Below are 27,267 nucleotides of genomic sequence, written 5' to 3' on the forward strand. Positions count from 1 at the left end.
CGATTTTTTAATAAAAATATGGCCTAAGCTTGTAAAAGTTCAAGTAAAATATACCTCTAAAACTGCTGTATTTAATTTCCAGCCATGAAAGTCTAAAATTATTGTAAAATAATACTCAACCTTTTTCATAGATCCGTTCAATGAAGCTTAAAACTACTTTCCTTTCAGAAAGGAAAAGCGCTTCATAACTAACAGCTTCTTGAATTCACATGTGCTGTCTTACTTTTGTGAGCCTGAATTGTAGAAATTTTATAACCTTTCAATCTGGACAAAATTAGTTTGGTTAGTAGTGCAAAGTAATAATACATTGAAGTTTCTGGATAATGGCTGGGGGAAGGGAATGGTAGAGGAAAGGGCAGAAAGGCTTACAGTTAAATCAATAACCCTTGACTTGGAGAAATTCATCTTTTTTCAAAAACAAAATTTAAGGTTTAAAAGGCGATACACTCAGAAATAAATATACTAACAAATGCCGATTTTATAAACATCATCTTATAATTAAAGAAATAACATTTCAACCATATTGCACTTTATATGACCTTGGTGTAAAAGTGTGTTGACAAAAATGGTACAGATTTCTGCAAGTTCAAGCTTGTATTCCTGTATCAGACTAAGTGTAAGTTAATGATTAGCACTAGGTCTCCCCTTCTGTCAGTGAAAGGTGGACTCCCTCTAATCTACATAACTATTTTCATGATTTGAGCAAATCCATAGTGGAAATACAGGGATCCCATTCCTTCGATCATAAACTCCTCAAAAGCAATCTTGCTCTAAGGCAGCTGGTTCTAAATCAAAAGGTAACTTTCATTTCCTTTAAGTAATCCAGTTTCATCTTTAACTATCATCTTCAACCACAGATTTTTAAATCGTTACTAAATTGGGTAACCAGTGGTATTAGATGTTGGCTATAAAACAAAGTCAAGAACTTGAGTAGTTTTTTTTTTTTTAAGTGTTCTGCTCTAATGAATTTACTCTATAATAAACATTTCTCTAAAGAACTTTCATCCGAGTGTTTCATTTTTCTGTTCTCTTTTTTTGGGGGTGGGGGTGGTTACTATCACCTAGTAAGATGCAAGAATCACCCCACCAGCCTTTGTAGGGGAACCGGCTCTCTCCCACCCCAAGGGAAAACGAAATTGTATATCCACTAGGTTGGCAGGCAGTTTAACAAGGGCCATCCAAACTAAAGACACAAGGGTGATGACCCAATTCCCACAGGAGAGAGATCCTGCACATGTCCACAGTGAGCAGTGTGCCACGCGGCCACCGTGACACTGATTCGAGGAGCAAAAGGTGGAGGCCAGCTGGCTCTCCATTGAGAAGGTAACTGCTAAACAGACTGGCAGGCCCTCGCTGTGGAGTAGCACGCAGTCACTTACAGGAATGCACTCTGGATATTCGGTAACAGGAAGGCTCCGAGGCGCACAGTGGGACCACAGAAGGGTGCAGTAGCACAAGCAGAGAGCAGCCCACCCGGACCTGTTCTCCCCTTCCAGGCTGTGCTCCGCCTCTCCTCACCCTCCTCCTCTCGGGCAGGCTGGCTGGGACCAAGGCTCCTGGCAACGGGAGGTGAGAGTGGGCCACACACTGAAGCCACGTGTGTTTAGGAGAAAATTCCACCCTGTTGCCCTTCTTGCTGGCTGAAACAGCAGTGACCAGACTGACCTAAGAAGCTACACGTGAAAGATGCCAAGCCACTGTCGGCCTGGGACCCTGAATGACCGCGTGGAAGACTGCAGCCCAAAGACCTAGACTAGGTACCCTGGCCTACCACCTAAGGAAGAACTGAATGCTTTTCTTTTAAAACCAAATTACTGTTGGGTCTCTTGCTATCTAGCAACTTAATCTTTTATCCCAGTGCAGATAAAAAGATACAGTGAGGGTTTTAATAATCTTTAAACAATACTGTATTTAAAAGTCCTAAAGAAAGGCAAATCAACCTCTCAACAGTGAAGTCAGAATAAAGAATGGGAGGGTGGGGAGAAAGGAGACAAACAGGACTAGGGTGATTGTTAATATTAGTTGTAATCTTTAGTTTTATGAAAAGCAAACACATTCACGTGTTGCTTGTATAATTGAAAGCTGATAACAATCTACAGATGGTCCCTGGCTTATGATGGCTCACTTACAATTTTTTGACTTTACAGTGGTGCCAAAGCAATATGCACTCAGCAGAAAAGATATTTCATATTTTGAACTCTTACCCATTCCTGGGCCAGCAACGTGCAGTACAACACTCATCTGTATTACTGGGAAGGAGCAGCGAACCATAGCTCCCAGTCACCTACATGATCATGAGGGCAAACAATCAAGACACTGAGAACCATTCTGTACCCAGACAACCATTCCTCTTTTTCACCTCTGTATAGTATTCCATGGGCTTCCCCAGTGGAACCTGCCCGCAATGTAGGAGACATGGGTTCCATCCCTGGGTCAGACAGATCCCCTGGAGGAGGAAACGGCAACCCACCCCAGGATTCTTGCCTGGAGAATCCCATGGACAGAGGAGCATGGTGGGCTACAGTCCATGGGGCTGCACAAGAGTTGGACAAGACTGAGTACACACAGACACACACACACACACACACACACACACACGTAGTATTCCATAAATTACATGAGATCTTCAACGCTTTGTTATAAAACGGTCTTTGTATTAGGTGATTCTGCCCAACGGTAGGCTAATGTAAGTGTTTTGAGCACTGTGAAGTTGGGGTGAAGAACCAAGGTTGTGCCCCTCTGTCTCCTGAGAGTGGTGAGGTTTGGAGCAGCCCTCCCTCTCTCTGGACTGCAGTTTCTTCCCGTGGAAAATCGAGAGACTATATAGGTTGTATCTGAGCTCTATGCCTAGGATTCAAGCCTCAGCTGGAATGTTCTATCAGGAAAATGACAACTTTTTTTTTTCAATGATCTGAGTCAATTTATTAATGGAAAGATACTTTACATGAGTTTCCTTCGGCCATCTCGTGGTGTACCAGAAAGAAATTTTCACTTTCCAGTCTTATTTCTTTCCTAAGGATTACCCATGCTAACTGCATTTTGAGTTTTCAAAATGTCCTTTGCTTTTCAAAAAGCAATATGAGAACACAAGACATACTTAAGAAGTTTCATAAAATTCAGAGGGAAAAAACTCTACCTTCAGTAATTCTCATCTTTACCAGGTACACATAGTCTTATGACATTATCCACCCCATGAGACAGTTGCTCTCTGATACACTGAATCCTTATTTTGTGACTCCTTCACTTCAAACTTGCTGACATCCTTAATCTTGTGTTTATATCAGCTGAGTTAAAACCACAGCTCTCAGAACTTCAGCAGTACCTCGGGGATCAAATCCAACACTTTTTTTTTTTTTAAAAAAAAGGAGGGAGCTAGGATCATTTTATGAACAAGGGAATTTAACTTCTGGGGAAAACCTAGATTGTTGTTTTGGAATCTTTTATGAGTGGAGCAGGAGTAAGAATGGTAGAGAACCCACCTTTAAAATAAAACCTGTGAACCCTATACATGACAGGTTCAAATTGCACAGAATCTGAACAGAAAAAGTTGTTCACCATGGTTTTAAAATTAATTCCACACTGAAGCATGTGTGTTTTTTCATTTAAGAGAGGCCAGAAACTGATACTGAAGAACTGTCAGTGGCAAGATCTGGCGGCTTTTGTTTTCCTCCCCAGGGCTGCAGTAAGGAGCACAGCCTCTGACCACCGCGGGCCTGCATTCAAATCCCGTGGCCCTTCTAAGTAGCTAGCACCTGGGTCTGTGAGGCTCCTTAGACGCACACCGGGCTTCCCAGGCAGCACTGGTGGTAAAGAACCCGCCTGCCAATGCAGGCAACATAAGAAATGTGGGTTCCATACGTAGGTCAGGAAGATCCCCTGGAGGAGGGCATGGGAAGCCACTCCAGTTTTCTTGCCTGGACAATCCCATGGACAGAGGAGCCTGAGGAGTACAGTCCACAGGGTCGCCAAGAGTCGGACGCATCTAAGTGGCACAGCACACATGCAGGTGCACACGAGGCTCCTTATTACCAGAGGGGCGTGCGGACTCGTGAAGAGAATATACAGGAAGTTCTTACCAGTGGGCACCATACACAGTGTTAGCAAATGCAACTGTTACTCTTCCATGGTTAGCAGCTATTGACATTAGCTCATTATTTTTTTTTAAGGTATCCTATGAGCAAACTTTTCCTTCTCATTTCTTAAAATACCTACCCAGATGATTATTAAGTACCCCTAAAAATAAGCAGAAACTTAAAGAGGAGCCTCAGGACAAAATATCACATTAGGGAAAACATCTTAAGGACTGAATAACAAGAAGACTTTTCAATAAAAGTATGAGCTGGAGATACAGAAGACAAAACTCCAAACGCTAAGAAAAGAAAGCTAACTCTTTGCGGGTTCACTGCGACAGTTTTAAGGGACCCGGGCAGAAGGATCTGGAAAATAGCATCTTAGGGAGAGAAATTGGCACCTACCCTCCACCTCTGGCTAGAGCCTTGGAGAGGTTCTTTTGAGCAATTATGGAGTAAAATTACATCAGAATATACAGTAATGAGAATATTTTAAATAATGAGAACACTGCTAATTACATCTTCCCATTTTAACAGGAGGTCAAAGACTTTACTGCAACCCTGAGACGCTCGGCGTGCCCAGCAGGGAGCCTCCTACTCCGCACACACTTGTAAAGGCCAAGACAGCAGGCGGGATGATATGAGGTGTGAGAAATGAAAACTTTATGTGCAGACAAATTTAGATTTTTTAAATATTTTCACTAGGGGCATAAATAGAAAGAAATTAGACCACTGGGATTTCAGAAAATGAGAATACAGACTGTGATTTTTATTTTAAATTTTAGTACTGAGAATACCCAATACCAAAGGAGTAAATAATTCAGCTAGTCACAAAAAGTAACACTTTAGTCTTAACTGCATACTTTTCATATACCTCAAAGCCATTCTGTTCAAGGGAGAAAATGCTGTGGATTCAAGCAAAAGAAAGAAGAAAAATGTATGAATGTAGGAAACAACAAATATTTCCTTTTATGAGGTGGCCTTGACATACACCTAGGGATACCGAGAGGTTACACAGATCCAGTTTTTATCAACTTAAAATCATTTAAAATATACTATCATGGATATTTTTAAAAAATCTTCCACAGTAATTTATTTGTTATAAAAATATTGGTAACAGCTCATGCAGCTTAATATCAAAAAACCAAACAACTCAATCCAAAAAGTAGGCAGAAAATCCAAACAGACATTTCTCCAAAGAAGACATACACATGAGAAGATGCTCAACATCACAAATTGTTACAGAAATGCAAATCAAAACTACAATGAGCTATCACCTCACACTAGCCAGGATGGCCATCATCAAAAAAAAATCTACAAACAGTAAATGCTGGAGAGAGTGTAGAGAAAAGGGAATCCTCCCACACCACTGGTGGGAATGCAAACTGGTACAGCCACCATGGAGAACAGTGTGGAGATTCCTTAAAAAACTAGAGCTACCATGTGATCCAGCAATCCCACTGGGCATACAACCAGAGAAAACCAGAATCCTAAAGGATACATGCAACTCATTGTTCACTGAAGCACTATTTACAATAGCCAGGACATGGAAGCAGCCTAACTGTCCATCAACAGAGAAATGGACCAAGACGACGTGGTACATATAGACAATGGAATATTACTTGGCCACTAAAAAGAATTAAATAATGCCATTCGCAGCAACATGGATGGTCCTAGAGATTGTCATGCTGAGTGAAGTCAGACAGAGGAAGACAAACATATGATATCACTTATATGTGGAATCTAAAACAATAGTACAGTGAACCTACTTACAAAACAGAAACTGAGTCACAGATTTAGAAAGCAAATTTATGGTAACAGGGGGAAAGGAGTGGGGGATAAACTGGGAGATTGGGATTGACATATACACACTACCATATATAAAAGATAACTAACAAGAACCTATTGTATAGCACTGGGAACTCTATTTGATACTCTGTAATGATCTATATGGGAATGGAATCTAGATGAGAGTGGATATATGTATATGTATGGCTGATTCACTTTGCTGTACAGTAGAAACTAACACAACTTTGTAAATCAACTACACAGCAATAAAAAATTAATTTAAAAATATTGATATGATATGTTACAGCAAGTATGAAGTTTTAGGACCAGAGAGTCTAACATTAATATTCTGTCCACCCACTTATTACTTTATGCATTCCAGCATGAACTACGGATATTCCCTCCTTGATAATTAAGCCAGCACTTAACTAGAGCTCAATATTTTAGTTTTTACATAAAATTTATCTCGAATGATTTTTATGATAAGATCTGCTGGGGTTTGGAAAATGTATACACCTGTTTTACCTGTTTAGTTAAAAAAAAAAAAATTACTATCAGTCAAGGTGTTCCTCTGGGTTTTTCCCAGCTGATATCCACCTCATCCGCCAGAGACAATCACTCTTCTGAGCTCCTCCCAGCACAGATTAGACTTGCCTGTTCTAGAACTTCGTAAAACGGAGGCATACAGCAGGTACTATTTTGTGGAAGGCTTCCTCGACTGTGCACAAAATTTCCGAAACTGGCGCAAGTTGATGCGTGTATCAGTAATCTGTTCTTAGTCTGTTTTTATTGCCGAGTGATGTTCGACTGGATGAATATGCTACAGTGTATCCTATCCATTCTTCTGTTGATGGATTTTGGGTTGTTTCCAGATTTTGACTATTACAAACAAAACTGCTGTGAATGATGATGTACAAGTTTTTGCACAGACACATATTTTCATTTGTCTTGGGTAAACAACTAGGAGTCAGACTGTTGGGTCAGAAGGAAAACGCATGTTTGCTCTTAGAAAACAAACTGCCAGGCCATTTCGTCAAGGTGGTCGTAGAATTTTACACGCCCACCAGTGATGTGATATTTGGGAACTGTGAGTTGTTCCATAGCCTTGCCAATATTTATCATGGTTTTTAGCTATTCTGGTGGGTGTACATATCTCATGGTTTTAATTTGCATTTTTCTGAAGACAGAAAATGTTGAGAAATGTTTATGTGCTTATTTGGCTGCTGGCATTCTTACTTGTGTGAAGTATTGTTCCAATATTTTAATTGGGCTGTTTGTCATTTTGTTACTGAGTTGTAGAAGTTCTTTATACTATTGGCGATATCAGCTTTTATAATATATATGTTTTGAAAATATTATCTCCTAGTGCGACTTGAGTCTTCATCTTTTATTAGTATCTTCTGATGAGCAGAATATTTTCATTTTGGGGAAGTCTAGTTTATCAATTTTTTTTTTTTCTTTAATGATGATTGCTTTCTCTAACCAGTTTTTGAAACCTTTGACCACTCCCAGGTCATGAAGATTTCTATTTTCCTTTACAAGCTTTATAATTTTAGCTTTTATGTGAAGGTTTACAATCCATCTCAAACCAAGTTTAATGTATGATGTGAGGTAGGGGTCAAGACTCATTTATTTTCCTATATGAGCTGATACCTAACTATGCCAGCACTGTTCTTGAAAACCCTTTCCATTCTCCACTGCATGGATGTCTGTATCAAAAACCAAATGGCCAATTAAGGGCAGGTCTACTCCTGGGGTATTCTGCTCTACTGATCTATTTTTTTTATTAATGCCAATATCATCCAACTTTATCACAGATCTACAGTAAATCTTAAAAGTCACATATGACTTCACGTTTGTGCTTGTTCAAAGTTATTTTCTCAATTGTAGAGCTCTTACATTCTTATGCAAATTTTGTAACCAGTTCATGTATTTCTACTAAAGCTCCTGCCATGGTTTTGACTAAATTTGCAACTGAATTTATAAGTCAATTTAAAGCAAACTGGAATATTAACAACACTGAATCTTCAGATACATGATCGTGGTATCTTTATTTATTGAGATCTTCCTTAATCTCAAAATATTTTCTAATTTTTCTTGTGATCTCTTTCTTGATCCATAGATTATTTAGATGTGTGTTACTTAATTTTGAAATACTTTTGATCTTCCTAGATACATTTTTGTCACTAACTTCTAATTTACTTCCATTGTAGACAGAGAATATGCTCTATGTGATTTAACTTTATTTTCACGGAGACTTGTTTTGTCTCCCTTGGTGAATATACCCTGTGCACCTAAAACAAACATGCAGTCAGCTGTGGGTGGTGTTCTGTAAACACCCATTACGTGTATGTGGTGGATAGTGTTACTCAGATCCTCTGTCTTTCATGATTTTTGTGTAGCTATTTCATTAGCTATTAAAAGAGTGGTATTAAGCTCTTCAACTATGATTGTGGACTTGTCTGTTTTTCTCTTTAACTCTGTTGATTTTTGCAACATGTGTTTTGAAGCTCTCTTATTAGGCAAAGGCACACTTTTATATCTATTCAATAAATTGACACTTTTATCATTCTGAAATATCCTTCTTTAGCTTTCCTAATTCTATGTCTCAAAGTCTGATTTATTGGATGTTAATAAAGTCATTCCAGCCTTCTCAACCTTATAGTTTGCTTGAGAAAAGCTATATCTTTTCTTACCCTTTTACTCTTAATCTATCTGTCTCTATAATTAAAGTGTTTGTTAAAGACAACATATGCTCAGATCTTGCTTATTTCTTTAAAGTCCATTCTGACTTAGTCCATTATCATTTAATGATGGTTTACCATTTTGTTCATTTTTTTTTTCCCTTCTATTTTTTTTGTTTCACTATTTCTTTATCTTTTGTATTCTTTTTCGCTGCCTTCTTTTAGATTATTTGGATATTTTAATTTATCTACTGGCTTATAGGATATAACTCTTTGCCATGCTTTTAGCGGTTACTCTAAAGATTACAATAGGGACAAACAGAGAAAGTAGCATCAACATATATATACTATCAGGTGTAAGATCGAAAGATGGTGGGAAGTTGCTGTGTAACACAGGGAGCCCCATCTACACTCTGGGATGAGCTGGAGGGATGGGATGGGGGCGGGGGGAGGAAGGAGGCTAGGGAGGTAGAATATATATGTATAATTACGGCTGATTCAAGTGTTTTTTTTTAAAAAAAATCACTAAGAAATTAGACATGTCAGCAAGCCTGATTTCTTTCTGTAACAAAATTAGTACCTAAATAGATGTTAGAAGTATGGGGGACATAGTATATTAGGATTTCAGCAAAACATCTGCAGAGGTCTAATACAGTATTTGGGGCTAAGAATTAAGACTTGAGACCAATCTTTCAAGTGCTGCTTCCTCCACTTAACTCTTTATGTAGCTCTGACCAAGATGTTTAAATTCTCTAGGGAAGTGAAAGTCACTAAGTTGTGTCCAACTCTTTGTGACCCCATGGACTATACAGTCTGTGGAATTCTCCAGGCCAGAATCCTAGAGTGGGTAGCCTTTCCCTTCTCCAGGGAAATCTTCCCAACCCAGGGATAGAACCCAAGTCTCCCTCATTGCAGGCTGATTCTTTACCAGCTGAGCCACAAGAGAATCAATAGCGCCCTCATCTCTTAAAATGGAAAGTATAATAGTACCTATTTCATAGGGTCTCAGTAAAGACGGAATAGGAAAAATGCACACTACCTGCCATGGAGTAAATGCCATAGTAACATCAGCTATCATTACTGCTAAAGCATAACATCTCTGTGGACAAAAGATAAAATAATGTAAAATGATTATATGACCGTGATAAAATACTATGAATAATAAGAAATATTACTTGCCTCACCCTGTTCAACTTCTATCAATGTTTGCTTTTGTTTTATAACTTTCCAATTATCTTCTAGGAAAAAAATATTGCAATGGGGTCACTAACAGTTTTGTATAAATCTGTTGGCTCAAAAAAGATGCTTATCATTTATAACAGGAAAACATGAGAAATAACAACAATCCATTCATAGGAGACTGTGCAAATAAATTATGATCAACCTATATGTGCCCCATGAAAGACATATTTTTAGACCATTTGATTAAGTAAGAAACATTTATTTCATATACAATATAATCACAATTTTACAAGTGTGTGTAGGAGGATAAAAGACTAGTATGAAATACAGCAAAAGGTTAATACGATCTTCTATAAGTGGTGAGGTTATAGATGATTTTCATCTCACTATAAATTACTGCATTTCCAAGTTCTCTATAATGAACAAGAATTCTTCTTATAGTTGAAAAATATTTTGATAAAAATAAAATAGAGTAGTTTTATGCACCATGACTGGCTTTCTTTCAAGGTTTCTGGTCCTTCAGACCCAAAGCTTTAATCTCCAACAAGCCTGAGCACCAAAGAAGGCTAAGTCCTTGGACAGCAGGGAGATCAAACCAGTCCATCCTAAAGGAAATCAGTCCTGAATATTCATTGGAAGGACTGATGCTGAAGCTGAAACTCCAATACTATGGCCACCTGATGTGAAGAACTGACTCATTTGAAAAGACCCTGATGCTAGGAAAGATTGAAGGTGAGAGGAGAAGGGGAAGACAGAGGATGAGATGGTTGGATGGCATCATCAACTGAATGGACATGAGTTTGAGCAAGCTCTAGGAGATAGTGAAGGACAGGGAAGCCTGGTGTGCTGCAGTCCATGGGGTCACAAAGAGTCAGACACCACTGAGTGACTGAACAACAACAATGGAGATAAAAAGAAGCGTTTATTAAGAAAGATGCTTAGAGAAAAGATGGCATGGGGATTTAAAAAGGCCATACTATCTTTAAATATCTTAAAGTATCTTACCTAATTAACAATTATCTTAACTATCATTTGGGAGAAACTGGATCCATGGTCAGATTTCCTCTTTGAAATGAGATGGGTTTAAAAAGACCCATCCTGGAAGATAGCACTATGCTAAGAAGACTGGAATGAACTACCCCGAGTTATAAGAACCCAACACATATCCATTAACTGAACAAATGGCAGGAATCTGGTCACCATCAATCAGGTGCTCTGACACATCCAAAACAGTGTAAAGGGTGTTTGGGCAGTAAGGAGTGACTGGCCTTTCAGGGGGCTTCCCTGATAGCTCAGGTGGTAAAGAATCTGCCTGCAGTGCAGGAAACTCCAGTTCGATTCCTGGTTTGAGAAAATCCTCTGGAGAAGGGATAGGCTACCCACTCCAGTATTCTTGGGCTTCCCTTGTGGCTCAGCTGGTAAAGAATCCACCCACCAATGCAGGAGACCGAAGTTCTATCCCTGGGTTGGGAAGATCCCCTGGAGAAAGGGGATCCCCTGAGAAAGCAACAGCTACCCACTCTAGTATTCTGGTCTGGAGGATTCGGACATCTCTCAGATCAAAGAGTTCTGTGACACATTCTTGGTCTGATTTTAGGCTTATTACATGTCAAATCTTCATCCTATCCCAATTATGAAAACTCCATGCTGAAAAGTGTTGGTCTGTTTCATGGCAGTTTTCCAGGTGCCAGAAAAAAGTGAAACTGCCTATCATCTTATAATCTTACAAGGATGATCTGTCTCTATCCACCTAGAGGGAGTTCTCCAAGAAGACCGCTAAGGACCCTGAACATCTGGGAGGTACTTACATACAGCATCAGAAAGAAGAGATGAGAAGGCGAGGCATGGGGACAGAAGGGAACCCCACCTAAACCAAGAACTACAGGAAGGCACGGGGACAGAAGGGAACCCCACCTAAACCAAGAACTACAAGAAGGCAGGGGAACAGAATGGAGCCCAACCTAAACCGAGAACTACAGGAAGGCACGGGGACAGAAGGGAACCCCACCTAAACCAAGAACTACAGGAAGCATTTTAAATGATCTTTTAAACCAAAACCGATTTCCTGTAGGCGAGCTCCACATTCTAGATTCACAACCCCGGTTGGAAGCAACCAACTTTCTCGTCTCACCTCCGCAGGTTAACAAAGGATGTCAAAAACCAAGTGACATTTCCTTTGGTTTAAATTTTTAAAAGAGAAGCTGCCATAGCATCTTTTCAGAAGTAGGATGGAGACTAAAGATTACAAATTTGAAACTCCAGGAGAGAAGGGAGGAAGTGACAACTTGTATAAATCCTCCAGTTCAAACTCCCCACCATTGTTCAAACAAACGTGACCCACACTCCTATTCAGAGCAATTTCTACACCGTATTAGTGATCCAAACAAGCTTTAATGAAATCTCAAAATCTGAAATGTTAGACAAGACCTCACCTGGGACAACTGCAAACCTGCCAAGCTCCTCCTCTGCCATTTCCACCACTGCCTCCCACCCACTGCGCCTCCCTGCCCACTCCTAAGGCTTCTGTGAATGGAAGAACACCCACCATAGCTGAGTTCTCTACTCCATGGTATTCTCCCTTCTTAGATTCTGGGTGTTTGAAATGGAAGAAATTCCAGCAGAGATTTTTCCTCTCAAATATCATTCATCACTTTGCCAACAAAAGTACATATAGTCAAAGCTATGATTTTTCCAGTAGTCATGTATGGATGTGAGAGTTGGACCATAAAGAAGACTGAGTACTGAAGAATCGATGTTTTTGAATTGTTGCAATGGAGAAGACTCTTGAGAGTCCCCTGGACTGCAAGAAGATCCAACCAGTCCATTCTAAAGGAAATCAGTCCTCAATATTCATTGGAAGGACTGATGCTGAAGCTGAAACTCCAATACTTTGGCCACCTGATGCGAAGAGCTGACTCACTGGAAAAGACCCTGATGTTGGCAAAGATTAAGGGCAAGAGGAGAAGGGAGCAGCAGAGGATGAGACGGTTGGATGGCATCACTGACTCAGTGGACATGACTCTGAGCAAACTCCAGGAGACAGTGAAGGGCAGGGAAGCCTAGGGTGCTGCAGTCCGTGGGATCACAAAGAGATGGACATGACTGAGTGAACAACAGCAACTAGTTGGAGACTTCTGAATAACCACCTGGATAATCAGCCCCAGGGACAAAAGCTGCTTAATTTTAACAAGGGTACCAAACGTACTCAGGTTTCCCTGGGTTCCAGAAGGGAGCCACAGTTACTCAGTTACCACGATTATTAGTCTGGAGAAGTCAGGAAACACTGATTGATGCTGAGCGTTATGAAAAATACACGTGGGTTTTGACGTGATATCTAAACAACCAAAGCAACATGGTGTAATCCACTGATTGCACAGCCCAATCTCCCGCAGAAGGCTGAAAGAACTTACCTCAGAAGAGAAAAACTTAAGTCTCCGTTGCCTTAAATCCTTATGGAATGAGGCTGTGTATAAACAGACCAACCAGTCAGCCTGCCATTAAGATATAAGATATGGGAGAGTTACTCCCCAGTCAGCAGGGCCTGAGTGATCACTGTAAAAATTTTGGCCAGTGCTCTTGACACCCATGGAGCTTCCCAGGTGGCAGAATCCACCTGCCAATACAGGAGATGCAGGAGACATCCTTGGTTTAGGAAGATCCCCTGGAGAAGGAAATGGCTACCGACCCCAGTATTCTTGCCTGGGGAATCCCAGGGACAGAGGAGCCTGGTGGGCTACAGTCCATGGGGTCACAGAGAGTCGGACTTGACTGGCATGCACACACTTGACACCCAAGCACTGAGGAACCTAGACTCCAGTAAGGCTTCCCAGTCCCATCTGCACAGCAGGATATTTCATTTAAAAGGGGTTTTTGGCTTTGAAAAGGAAAGAAAATGAAGCCGTGGATCTAGTACAACCTTCTCCTTTTACAGAGGTCCAGAGAGGTTGAGTGCTTTACCCAACGTCACACAGCTAGCACGTCAAAACGGCACAAAGTTACAGCCTAAGTTTCCAGGGTTGTTGAACATCATTCAACATCATTCACTGTTACTTACATTTTTAGGTAAATACTCTGTACTCACATGATCTAATTTTAAATGGCGAAAACTACAGGGGCATCCAAGTGACCTCTAGAAAAAGAGGTGAATGCAGACCTTACCGTAACTCCTTCCCCTTCTCTCGTCTCCTCTACCCTTCTCACATCTCAAGGAAATACCTCCCTGCCAGGCAATGACTTCATCACTCTCCTTCTCACTAATTTGAATACTCTTGTGGGAGAGCCAAACAAAAAATGAAAATGATGAATGACTCCTTGTGCAACGCAGAAAAAATGTGGTGTTTGGGATCTCGACGTGATGGAATACCCCTCATGCAGAAACAACATGCTTCTGTCCAAAACAAAGACGCAGAAATGAGAGTATTTCAGAGCTCCAAGGCGTCTGGCCAAATGGTAAGTGTGCAGAAGCCTTTAAAGGGCCAGATGAAAGCAAATCAACCCTCACCTCCAAAACAGGTAAGTGTTCTATTTGAAAGAAAAACAGAAGTTTTTCTAAGTAAATCACAAAGCCAAGTCAGGGGAGAAACAGTAGAAGGGGAGAGGGATGTTAAAAAGGGGAAAAGAAAAATATCTGCTTGATTATCCAACACATTCACCGATTTTTACCAAGATAAGTTTTTTAACCCAGACCTCAGCCTTTATCTTCTCATCACATACATACAGGTAAGCGGTCGCATTGGAATTATCATGAACACTAAATTCTAATGATATTTAAAATCTTTTCCACATAGGAGTTAATGTTAATTCATTAACTGAATTTTGTGGGTTTTCTATGTTTAGAGAGGTTTTTAAATTAATCACATATTTGAGGTATAACACGATGTAAAATTAAGGTGCACATGTTAATTCGCCACATTTATATACTATAGGATCCTTGCCACTGCAGCAATAATTAGCACTTCGATCATGTGACCTAATTATCACTTCTTTTTAGTGGCTGGAATAGTTAGATTCTGGTCTCCTGCAAGTCTGATGATTATAATACAATATTGTTGTCTACATCCACTATATTGTACATAAGATCTCTACTTGGTGCAAGTCTGTATTCTTGAGAAACAAACCCCCACCCTCAAGCTTCTGATAACCACTTCTTCACTGTGTTTATGAGCCTGGCTTTTTCTAAGATTCCACATACAAGCGATATCGGACAGTACTTGTCTTCCTCTGTCTGACTGACCCTACTTGGCATAATGTCCTCAAGGTCTAGCCATAGTGCTATATAATCAAGTTTTTAAAATGCTGTTTTCTTGTCGTACATTTCTTGCTGCATTAGAACCCCGGATCATATCCTCAATCTTCATTTTTGCTGTTTCCAGAGAAGTGGCCATCAGCCGTCTCCATATGGGAAAAGCGCCCATCTTAGCTGGCAGGCAGAGAGGAGATTAAACCAGCTCTTGCTGACCAACCTGTTCCATGTCAGAAGCTGTTCCACAGGCTATTTACACTTCCCTTTGACCTCTGAGACATGACTGGCTCTCCTGAATGGGCATCACTACAGTTTATCCATTTTTTTACAAGGAGAAGTCATGAAATTTGCCCCAGGCCAGTGGCCAGTGAAACTCCACTGCCTGTTCTGCTGTCAGTATTCCATCTCTGGCCCAGGGTACAAGCTCATTCTGGATGCCCCAACATCATCTAAATGGCCCGGTTGCTAACAAACAACTCCTTCGCACTTTTACAACGACAGCAGAAAACATCCCATGTGTCAGAAGACTCAACTCCCTTCTAAACTACAGTCAACACTTGGTTTTCTTCCTAAGGTAAATCTGAACTGAGATTTTTAAGGGACCTCCATACGGTTCTCCATAGTGGCTGTACCAATTTACATTTCCACCAACTCTGTAGAAGGATTCCCTTGTCTCCACATCCTCTCCAGCATTTACTGTTTCTGGATTTTTGGATGATGGCCATTCTGGCTGGTGTGAGGTGATATTTCATTGGGGTTTGCTTTTCTTTTTTTTTAATAAATTTATTTATTTTTAATTGGGGGATAATCCATTTACAATATAGTGTTGGTTTCTGCCATACATCAACATATTGTTAGTCGGCTATACCCCAATACAAAACAGTTTATAAGGAAAAAAAAAAAATCTGGACTGAGATTAAAAAAGAAAACTTTTGTCACCATCTTCATTGCCTTTTCTAGCCCCAAACCTTGCTTTACCTTGCATTATCTTATGTGGTCTTTTATTACCAGTTTAAATATAACCAGCAAGAGACATTCACACTAAATCAAATATAGCGTAAAATCAAGCAATTCTGCAGGGTAACATATCTGAGATGTATGAGGAAAATCAAGAGAATGAAACAGTATCAAATCTATGCATTGTGACTGACACAAAAGGAGGAAGGTACAGATAATACACAAGGCATACTCATGGGACTAATAAATACGTTCAGACTGTTGAAGTGTTGGCTCTTTTGAATTGACTCTTGTGACGTATGAAAATGATAAAGGATTAAGATTTAAGTAAAGAGAAAGTCTGATTTAAAAAAGAGAGAGAGAACTGGCTACACATGTTTGTAAGGGAACCACAAACAGAATCAACTATGTTTTCTCATCTTTCCAGAAAAGCTGAACTCAAACAACACATTTTTTGCAAAACAATAACCACTGAAGAGCCATTGTGCTTCTGGTACAATGAGAAAAAAACTGTCAAAATCTTCAATAAAACTCCACCCCAAAGAAATGCACATCAAGATCTCAAGCCAAGCTGACAATGATTTGCTTCACGATGTTCACAGCACCACCACTGGAAGAATGCATTGGTCAAAAAAAGGAATCATATCTAAAGTTTAAGGAATAATGAGAATTCAACAACATGAACTATGCACTAAGAGCTTAGCAGACATTTTCCATACATCCTAGAGCTGAACGGGGGCTCCTCGAAGGAGCCTGTATTCCCCACTGGGTCCCAGAGCCTAGTGCGGAGTCCTGCACACAGCTGGTGCTGAAGAAAAATTAGCTGAGGGATTGAACTGGGAAAGAAAAGAGAAGTTAAAGAGCTGAAACTATTACCAGCTACTTCACATAGACAAGGAAATGGAAGCTTGAAAGGTTACTGATTTGCCTGAGGTTACTCATGTGGCAAATGGTGGACCCGCAATTCCAACCCAGGGCAGCAATATTCCACATTAAGCTCTAAGCCCCTAGGTCAACCAAGATAGTCGAGCCTCAGTCATGGGAAATGAGTGAGTACAGGAAACTAGGCAGTTTCTGGAAATACACAGGGTCTGTGCTGTGCTGTGCTGTTCTTAGTCCAACTCTTTGCGACCCCATGGACTGCAAATAGCCAGGCTCCCCTGTCCATGGGGATTCTCCACGCAAGAATACTGGAGTGGGTTGCTGTGCCCCCCTCTGGGGGAATCTTCCCAACCCAGGGATCGAATCCTGGTCTCCCACATTGCAGGTGGATTCCTAACCATCTGAACCACCAAGGGAAGCTCACCACAGGATCTAGGTTTACCTAAAAGTCTGGTATACCCTCGAAAGATTAAGACTGCCACTCACCACTGTGAACATGCAAAAGACTGTGCTTTGAGTTTGGAGGAGGGTCCAGGAGAAGGGCTTCCAAGCACAGCAGCACCAGCACAATGGCGGGGGGCAGGGGGTACGGGGCGGCGGGGGGGGACAGGACACAAACGGACGACTGTCCGACATGTCCCTGAAGTGTTTCATCACTCACAAGGTATCGGCTTGATGGTCACTTTCAGTCTCACTCTTCTCTACAGTAAAATGTGGGGGCCTTTCAGGTTGTTAAACGTTGTTCGACATGGAGAGAGGCAGAAAGAAGGTCCAGTTCTAATGAAAATGCTACCTAAATAGAACACGCTGTCATCATCACAGAATGGCAAGCATCATAAGTTTGCCCTACTAAAAAAAACAAAATCAGCTACAAAATGTAAACTAAACATCCCAGAACACTGACAATTAATATGGAGACATTTCTGGAAAACAACAGACCATTTTATCATTTGATTCCAGGAGTTTGGTATGTGAAAGGTTAACTTATTCAGGTGTTGAGTTGAGACCAAGAAAACAAAAGCATTTGATAGAGAATTGGCTAGAATAACTCTTCAGTCGTGACCAGCGGAGTCAAAGGCTGAAGTTATACTGTAAACCTTAATTTAGAAGTAAACATTAAAATGAAGGTCTCTTTAAATTCTCCAATAATTTTCACTTTAAAAGTAGCAAGTTGGCCCATAAAAAAGCTCATGCTAATTTATTTCAAAGCAATCAACTTCTTAAAAACTCTTTATTTCACAATTAGGCTAACATCCCATTAATTTGGGACACTTACCAACGTATTTATCCCTTGCTCATTACCTATGTGCACATTAAGAGTACACCGATAACACAATACAGGCATTAATATGTAAAACATCAACAAAAGCCATCTGGAAAGCTAATGAATAATCAAGGGATTTCAAATTAAACTACAGAATTTTCCCTTAGAATCTTTAGGACAACACTGTCAAGTTCAATCTATTCACTTCGCCTCCAGAATCAATTTTTCAAACTTTATGACAGGTCTAATCGCTTCCACCTGTGTCTCTAGCTTGACTCTTGACTGGCATGCTACCAGCCAGGGTGGAAATGTAGACAAAGACCCCTATTAGGATCCGGCTGTTTCTCTACTGTGAGGTCACTCAGCCATTAAATTAGTTCCAGCCCAGTTTCTGTCCTCTCAGGCCTCCACTTGTGGGGAGGAGGGTGCGCAGTAGAGCGAGTTAGGGGAGCAGAGTCAGAAGAGAAGAAAGGCAGAAAGAGATGTTAGGGGCTGACTGGACACTATGTGAAGGCAGAAGGAGATGTTAGGGGTTGACGTGACACGTATGTGAAGGCGGAAGGAGATGTTAGAGGTTGATGGGACAGGTATGTGAAAAGCGGAAGATGTTGGGGCTGACGGGACACGTATGCAAAAGGCGGAAGGAGATGTTAGGGGTTGACGGGAAACGTATGTGAAAGGCGGAAGGAGATGTTGGGGCTGACGGGACACGTATGCGAAAGGCGGAAGGAGATGTTGGGGCTGACGGGACACGTATGCGAAAGGCGGAAGGAGATGTTGGGGCTGATGGGACACGTATGCGAAAGGCGGAAGATGTTGGGGCTGACGGGACACGTATGCGAAAGGCGAAAGGAGATGCTAGGGGATGACGGGACACGTATGCGAAAGGCGGAAGGAGATGTTGGGGCTGATGGGACACGTATGCGAAAGGCGGAAGATGTTGGGGCTGACGGGACACGTATGCGAAAGGCGAAAGGAGATGCTAGGGGATGATGGGACACGTATGCGAAAGGCGGAAGGAGATGCTAGGGACTGACGGGACACGTATGCGAAAGGCGGAAGGAGATGCTAGGGATGATGGGACACGTATGCAGAGAGGTGAGAACCTGGGAGCGGCCCCAGACTGTGACACAAAAACACTATCTTTCTTAAACGATGCTGGCTCTTCTTCCCTGTGCGATTGCCCCCAAATACGTTTTAATGACTTGAGTGGATTGTTTCTCCTTGTCTTTCCCTCCGCTTGGAGAAAAGTCCACCGTCTCCCATAAAAGGTGTCCTCAACGGACGCTGAAGCTAGTTCACAAAACCATCTCGGCCCTCTAAAAGCCCTGGAGGTTACTGAGAGCTAGGAAGTCTGGCAGGGTATAGGATTCTGACTCCAGGATCGCTCCATTCGCAGAAGCTGGGGTGCTTCTGGTCCCAGATTGCATAACTGAGGAGAGCAAGGCCCAGGAGGGTGAGAATGCCAAGGTCACACAGTTAGCTGGTGATAAAGTCTTCAGGTCCAGCATTTCTTTCTACTAGATGGTGAGCTTTATGCCTGACACAGAAACTGCTCCAAAAACTTCACTGATCCGTCTGCTCCTCGCCCAGTGCCATGTTATATACTGTGACCACTTCTCTCTATCTGTCCAAACGCCCAGGCTCAGACCAAGAAGAGGTGCACAGAAGTGTGTGCACGAAGTGAGTGTGCCCCAGGAACCGCTTCCTCCAGGGCACTGTGAGGTCAGGACAGTACACTCCCCGCTTTCTCTCCCCAGTGCCTAACACAGGGCCTGGCATACAGCAAGCACTCCATAAATGCTTACTCCACGTAGGATGAAGGCAAACTTAAGCCTGAAAAATCAAGGGACTTCAACAATGGTAAGAAAATAAAACTACTTAACAAAGAAATCTAAATTATTCTTTACAAAAAAAAAAGCCCATGTGTAGCCAGTTCATTCAGGATGTATACAGGATGCAAAGAGAATCAGTATGAACAAGTTCATGTTCATCTGGCTCACCACACTGTGGCTTCACACCTAAGCTGTTCAATCTCTGATCATCGAACTATCACTCAAATAAAAGATGACTGCACAATTACCATAATGGCTCAGTTACCCTAAGCCTATGCTCCAAGGTCTAGTTTTCCCCTTCCTGCCTTCCCTAGGGCTGACGGTCAATCAATGCTTATCACGAGATTCCACTAAATGTGCAGCACTCTGGACCAACCAGGTCAGAGCCAGCACCTGGAGGCACTTGTCCAGCAGTGACAAGGGCTGAGCACTGGTCGATCCACACCCCCTTGTCTGGGACCCCACCATCAGTGGCAGCTCACATCTTCAAATGGCTTCCCGAGTCAGTAGCCACAGGACTGACCACGGAACACAGTGAAGGTTCCCTGGTCCAGACGTAGGACTAAACCCATGGCCCTGGTGGGACTCTCCCCAACCAGCTGAGCTAACTGGTCACAAGAAAAGCTATCAGGAAATAACTCAGGGGGGAAAAAAGATTACGTGAGCCGAAATCATAATTTACCCTGTGTTACCCTGACCATCAGGTAGAAAATGCATTTCGTGATCAGAAATACATGTTAAAAAAAAAAAAAAAGCCTGAGGTGGGGTATTCAGGATGAAATTGACCTCTTCCAACCAGACTTGGTTGGGTGGCTTGCCATGTCTGACTATCGGGGAAACAGCGCTCTCCGTGGTTTTTGCTCTCTATTACTGGAGAACGAGTCCTCAGGGCCATCAAACACCTTGATGTTATCAGCTAGCTACTCCCACATTTCCCTCTGCTCCTTCTCCTCCTCAGAGCGGTTTCCCCTCTACAGAACCACTGGCCGAGCTTTAACTGGGGCAGGAGGTGACAGTGGTGGTGGTGGTGGTAGTGGTCGTGGTTCATGGCTTCAAGACCAGCCTGCTCCCCTGACTGGAGACCAAATGAAAGCTTTCGGTGCTACCTCAGTGTCACAGCAGCTTAAGCTGGGCTTGTGGTCAAAGAAGCACACACAGCCTCCAACAATTTGTCCAAAGACAAAGAAAGTTACCTCTAATGACACTGAACAAGCAGCAAAATAAAACCAGTGTTACCTGAAAATAACTGCTTCCACCTATGATTTTAACTTTCGCAAGCATTGTGGCCATCATGATCTATATACTACTTAAAGGCCTCCTGCTAATTTTTTAGTAGCTGGACAGAAAGTACAAACGAAAGTTAGAAAAACTTCTAACTGCCCTCTGATATCTGCCCTCCTCTCCTCGTGGTTAACAGAAACCTAATTTTCAGTAGATTCATCGATGCCAAGTTCAAAGAAGGCATTTATTTCCTAGTCTTCCTTGGAGGTAAATATGATCATGTTCTAGCCCTGGGAGATGAACAAAAAACATCATGAGCAACTTCTGAAAGACCCCATATGTGGTCACACCCCAATTTACACTCTTCTTTGCTCACATAAAATAAGAGAGAATATAAAAGCTTGGGTTACCTCTTGGCACCCATCCTAGCAAGGTACCCACAACCCCTCTTGGTAACACACTGCCCACTCCCCAAACCCAGCAACCATGATCTCAATGTTTCAAGATTGCCCTGATACAAAATAATCTTCACTATTGTCCACAACAAAAATGGTCTGGAAGTGCCAATGTTTTTCTATCTGAATTTCGCCTCCCCAAAATTTTTTGTTAAATATTCTGTCTGATTTTTCATTTGGCAAATATGATTGGAATGGGTCACCTTTTCGATATAATAGTGTACACTGGAGTAGCAAAAGATTATCACGGAGTTTGTACAAGCAAGTTATAATTGCTCCGTACAAACACAGGCTTTTTCTTCTCTATGGGAACACCAGGGATTGGGGAGTGCAGGCAGGAGCTGATGGCAACACTGAAAGAAAAAAAACAACACAAAACAACTCGGGAGACAAGACCTGTTCATTGCCATTGCTCATATTACCCTTTGGACTTTTGTCTCCTCGCTGCTAGTTCCCCCAGAGTGACGTTGTTTCTACATCCTGTACGTACACTAAAATTGCTGTGTCCATGACTGAGCATGAGAGTCACGAAATCCTAAAATTATCTCATCACCTTATATCAACATACTAGCAAATTCCAGAAATTATTGTTCAGAAGAAAAGCCAAAATATTTCCATACGTTCCATATGCTGAATTATGTATCTGCCTAATTATGCAGTTTCACAGGTGAAAGTGCCCAGAGATGGTGAAGAGGGTGGGGGATTTTGCAGTCTTACGTTCCTCAAATTTTAGTCCCATGTTGAAGGAAGATGCTTTTCTTATTCATGCCCTCTATAACCCTACTTTTTAAACTATCTCAACATAAAAGTATTAATTAATAGAGACTAATTTGGAGTTTAAAATTAACCTTTCATCTGTTTCCCATTGTTTAACCTTTAATCAAAGTCCATGAAACAGAAGAAATAAGAAGGAAAACTTGAAATAGGACTGAATTTCCAACATCCCAATAGGATTACAGAGTGCTTTAAAAATGCATTGGATAGCAACATACCAAAACAGGTAAGTACAAAGCTCCTGTGTTTATTTCAACTGAACACAGCTTACATGTCGTTCAAATTTGCTATCCTAATACTCCGCAAACATCTTAAACTCGTTACAACATCTCAACACTGGTTACAACAGAGTAAAATGGCAACGTGAACAATAGCGCCACCTGTCAAACACCTTTTTTTCATAATATTCTTTTTCCCAAAGACATTATGAAAGGTCAGATTAAAGGAAGACAGATACAAGGCACAAAAGTCCCTCATTCTTTAAAACACAGATCTCTGACCCAAGCACTTTAATTTCTCTATCTACAGACGGGTGTATTGCTAGTGCTGTATTAAAGAGTTACTACTCTAATCTTCATTATTAAGTTATGAATAAGTTATTGCTTTAAGCATAGCATTAAGTTATTGCTCTAAATCTTCATCCCTCTCACCGAGCACTGGTTGAGAACCATCAAGATACCTGGGGTCCTCCAAGCAAGTACAGAAACCAGCCTGGCCAGGACTTACCCGTCCAGAAGACTCATTGTGGTGGGTGTCACTTCGGCAAACAGAATGACTTTCCCAAGTTTCCTCGTCTGCAGATTTTGTCGGTAGATCTCGAAGTCAAAGTTTTCTGATGAGAAGGACTCCGTGTCAGTCACCACGGGTATGGCGGATGGGGTGATTTCTATTTCAGGCGTGTAGGATGAAATGAATTTCAGGGAGAGCTTGCTGGATCTTATTACTCCTTCAGGATCCACATGTTTCCCCAGCCACTGCATAAGAGGATCCCGGATTTCCTGTGCCATAAAGAAAGAAGTAGAAAGGTCATAATTTGGCATTACATTAGATGATGGTAGCTTTCCCTTAAAATGCCACTTTGGTAAAAAAAGTACTTCCTAATTCATGACCAATAAAGGCTAGGTTAACATATTCTGAACATAAAAACTATCATACAATAGACAATAAGTACACTAAGAAGGGGTTCCTGGTGACTCAGTGGGAAAGAACCTGCCTGCCAATGCAAGAGATTTGGGTTCAATCCCTGGGTCAGGAAGATCCCCTGGAGAAGGAAATGGCAACCCACTCCAATATTCTTGCCTGGAGAATTCCATGGACAGAAGAGCCTGGTGGGCCACAGTCCATGGGGTCACAAAAGAGTCAGACATGACTTAGCAACTAAACAACAACACTAAGTATACCTATATTATAAAAATATGAAAATTAGAAATGAAAATGGAGAGATCACAACAGACTCCACAGAAATACAAAGGATCATAAGAGACTACTACCAACAGCTATATGCCAATAAAATGGACAACTTGGAAGAAATGGACAAATTCTTAGAAAAGTATAACTTTCCAAAACTGAACCAGGAAGAAATAGAAGATCTTAACAGACCCATCACAAGCACGGAAATCGAAACTGTAATCAGAAATCTTCCAGCAAACAAAAGCCCAGGACCAGACGGCTTCACAGCGGAATTCTACCAAAAATTTAGAGAAGAGCTAACACCTATCCTACTCAAACTCTTCCAGAAAATTGCAGAAGATGGTAAACTTCCAAACTCATTCTATGAGGCCACCATCACCCTAATTCCAAAACCAGACAAAGATGTCACAAAAAAGGAAAACTACAGGCCAATATCACTGATGAACATAGATGCAAAAATCCTTAATAAAATTCTAGCAAACAGAATCCAACATCATATTAAAAAGATAATACATCATGACCAAGTGGGCTTTATCCCAGGAATGCAAGGTTTTTTTAACATCCGCAAATCAATCAATGTAATACACCACATTAACAAATTGAAAGAAAAAAACCATATGGTTATCTCAATAGATGCAGAAAAAGCCTTTGACAAAATTCAGCATCCATTTATGATAAAAACCCTCCAGAAAGCAGGAATGGAAGGAACATATCTCAACATAATAAAAGCTATATATGACAAACCCACAGCAAACATTATCCTCAATGGTGAAAAATTGAAAGCATTTCCCCTAAAGTCAGGAACAAGGCAAGGATGCCCACTCTCACCACTACTATTCAACATAGTTTTGGAAGTTTTGGCCACAGCAATCAGAGCTGAAAAAGAAATAAAAGGAATACAGATAGGAAAAGAAGAAGTAAAACTCTCACTGTTTGCAGATGACATGATCCTCTACATAGAAAACCCTAAAGACTCTACTAGAAAATTACTAGAGTTGATCAATGAATATAGTAAAGTTGCAGGATATAAAATTAACACACAGAAATCCCTTGCATTCCTATACTCCAATAATGAGAAAACAGAAAGAGAAATTAAGGAAACAATACCATTCACCATTGCAACAAAAAGAATAAAATACTTAGGAATGTATCTACCTAAAGAAACAAAAGACTTATATATAGAAAACTATAAAACACTGATGAAAGAAATCAAAGAGGACACAAACAGATGGAGAAATATACCGTGTTCATGGATTGGAAGAATTAATATAGTGAAAATGAGTATACTACCCAAAGCAATCTATAGATTCAATGCAATCCCTATCAAGCTACCAATGGTATTTTTCACAGAACTAGAACAAATCATCTCACAATTTGTATGGAAATATAAGAAACCTCGAATAGCCAAAGCAATCTTGAGGAAGAAGAATGGAACTGGAGGAATCAACCTGCCTGACTTCAGGCTCTACTACAAAGCCACAGTCATCAAGACAGTATGGTACTGGCACAAAGATAGAAATATAGATCAATGGAACAAAATAGAAAGCCCAGAGATAAACCCACGCACATATGGACACCTTATCTTCGACAAAGGAGGCAAGAATATACAATGGAGAAAAGACAATCTCTTTAACAAGTGGTGCTGGGAAAACTGGTCAACCACTTGTAAAAGAATGAAACTAGAACACTTCCTAACACCGTACACAAAAATAAACTCAAAATGGATTAAAGATCTAAACGTAAGACCAGAAACTATAAAACTCCTAGAGGAAAACATAGGCAAAACACTCTCCGACATAAATCACAGCAGGATCCTCCATGACCCACCTCCCAGAATATTGGAAATAAAAGCAAAAATAAACAAATGGGACCTAATTAAAATTAAAAGCTTTTGCACAACAAAGGAAACTATAAGCAAGGTGAAAAGACAGCCTTCAGAATGGGAGAAAATAATAGCAAATGAAGCAACAGACAAACAATTAATCTCAAAAATATACAAGCAACTTCTGCAGCTGAATTCCAGAAAAATAAACGACCCAATCAAAAAATGGGCCAAAGAACTAAACAGACATTTCTCCAAAGAAGACATACAGATGGCTAACAAACACATGAAAAGATGCTCAACATCACTCATTATTAGAGAAATGCAAATCAAAACCTCAATGAGGTATCATTTCACACCAGTCAGAATGGCTGCTATCCAAAAGTCTACAAGCAATAAATGCTGGAGAGGGTGTGGAGAAAAGGGAACCCTCTTACACTGTTGGTGGGAATGCAAACTAGTACAGCCACTATGGAGAACAGTGTGGAGATTCCTTAAAAAACTGGGAATAGAACTGCCATATGACCCAGCAATCCCACTGCTGGGCATATACACCGAGGAAACCAGAATTGAAAGAGACACGTGTACCCCAATGTTCATCGCAGCACTGTTTACAATAGCCAGGACATGGAAGCAACCAAGATGTCCATCAGCAGACGAGTGGATAAGGAAGCTGTGGTACATATACACAATGGAATATTACTCAGCCATTAAAAAAAAATACATTTGAATCGGTTCTACTGAGATGGATGAAACTGGAGCCCATTATACAGAGTGAAGTAAGCCAGAAAGAAAAACAACAATACAGTATACTAATGCATATATATGGAATTTGAAAGATGGTAACGATAACCCTATATGCGAGTCAGAATAAGAGACACAGATGCATGGAACAATTTTATGGACTCTGAGGGAGAAAGTGAGGGTGGGACGTTCTGGGAGAATAGCATTGAATCATGTATATTATCGTATGTGAAACAGAACACCATTCCATGTTCGATGCATGAGACAAGGGCTCAGGGCCGGGGCAATGGGATGACCCAGAGGGATGGGATGGGGAGGGAGGTGGGTGGGGGGTCCAGGAAGGGGAACACATGTAAACCCATGGCTGATTCATGTCAATGTATGGCAAAAACTATTACAATATTGTAAAGTAATTAGCCCCCAACTAAAATAAATAAATTTATTAAAAATAAAATAAAATAAAATAAACTCAAAAAAAAAAAATATGAACTGTTCAGAAAGTTCAGAAAGAAATAGGTACATTTCTATCCTACAGTAGATCCTAAATTCTCAAAAGTCCTTCCTTTCCAGTTCTAGAGTTCATTAGTGATCCTCTAGGCCTCTATGCGTTTTACAGAAAGTTTTTAACTTTATACTTCCACCCCTCAAAGAAATTCATTATCTGGGAAAATAAAAGCCTAGGTGAAAAGTCACAGGAGACAAAGTACTAAGATACTAGAGTGTTCACTCTCAGCCTCTGCAGGACCTCCACCTTGTCTCATAGACAAGTTGACCACCACCAGCCACTGACAGGTCACCAACAGTGAAAGTAATGGGGTACCCAAGCTGCTTTCGTTTACCCCAAATGCAGTCCATGGAGGAGAAGTCCACTGGGCAGAAGCCCAGTAGTTATGACCTAACCTAGTACCGAACTCTCTAACCTACCTCCCAAGAAGTT

The 27,267-nt window shown here is 40.9% G+C and overlaps 1 protein-coding gene across 11 annotated transcripts in view; it reads right to left on the minus strand.

Moving 5' to 3' along the window:
* Positions 1 to 27,267, minus strand: part of HLCS (holocarboxylase synthetase) — a 209,208-nt gene that overhangs the window by 115,533 nt on the left and 66,408 nt on the right. For all 11 annotated transcript variants that reach the window (XM_081573086.1, XM_081573089.1, XM_081573087.1 and 8 more), the window contains one exon: positions 23,081 to 23,352. In XM_081573086.1, the coding sequence (XP_081429212.1) occupies positions 23,081 to 23,352 (272 nt within the window). The remainder of the gene's footprint in view (positions 1 to 23,080; positions 23,353 to 27,267) is intronic.

The sequence above is a fragment of the Giraffa tippelskirchi genome, chromosome 2 (assembly GCF_054371585.1).
Source record: "Giraffa tippelskirchi isolate mGirTip1 chromosome 2, T2T-mGirTip1v1.2.pri, whole genome shotgun sequence".
Lineage (NCBI taxonomy): Eukaryota > Metazoa > Chordata > Mammalia > Artiodactyla > Giraffidae > Giraffa > Giraffa tippelskirchi.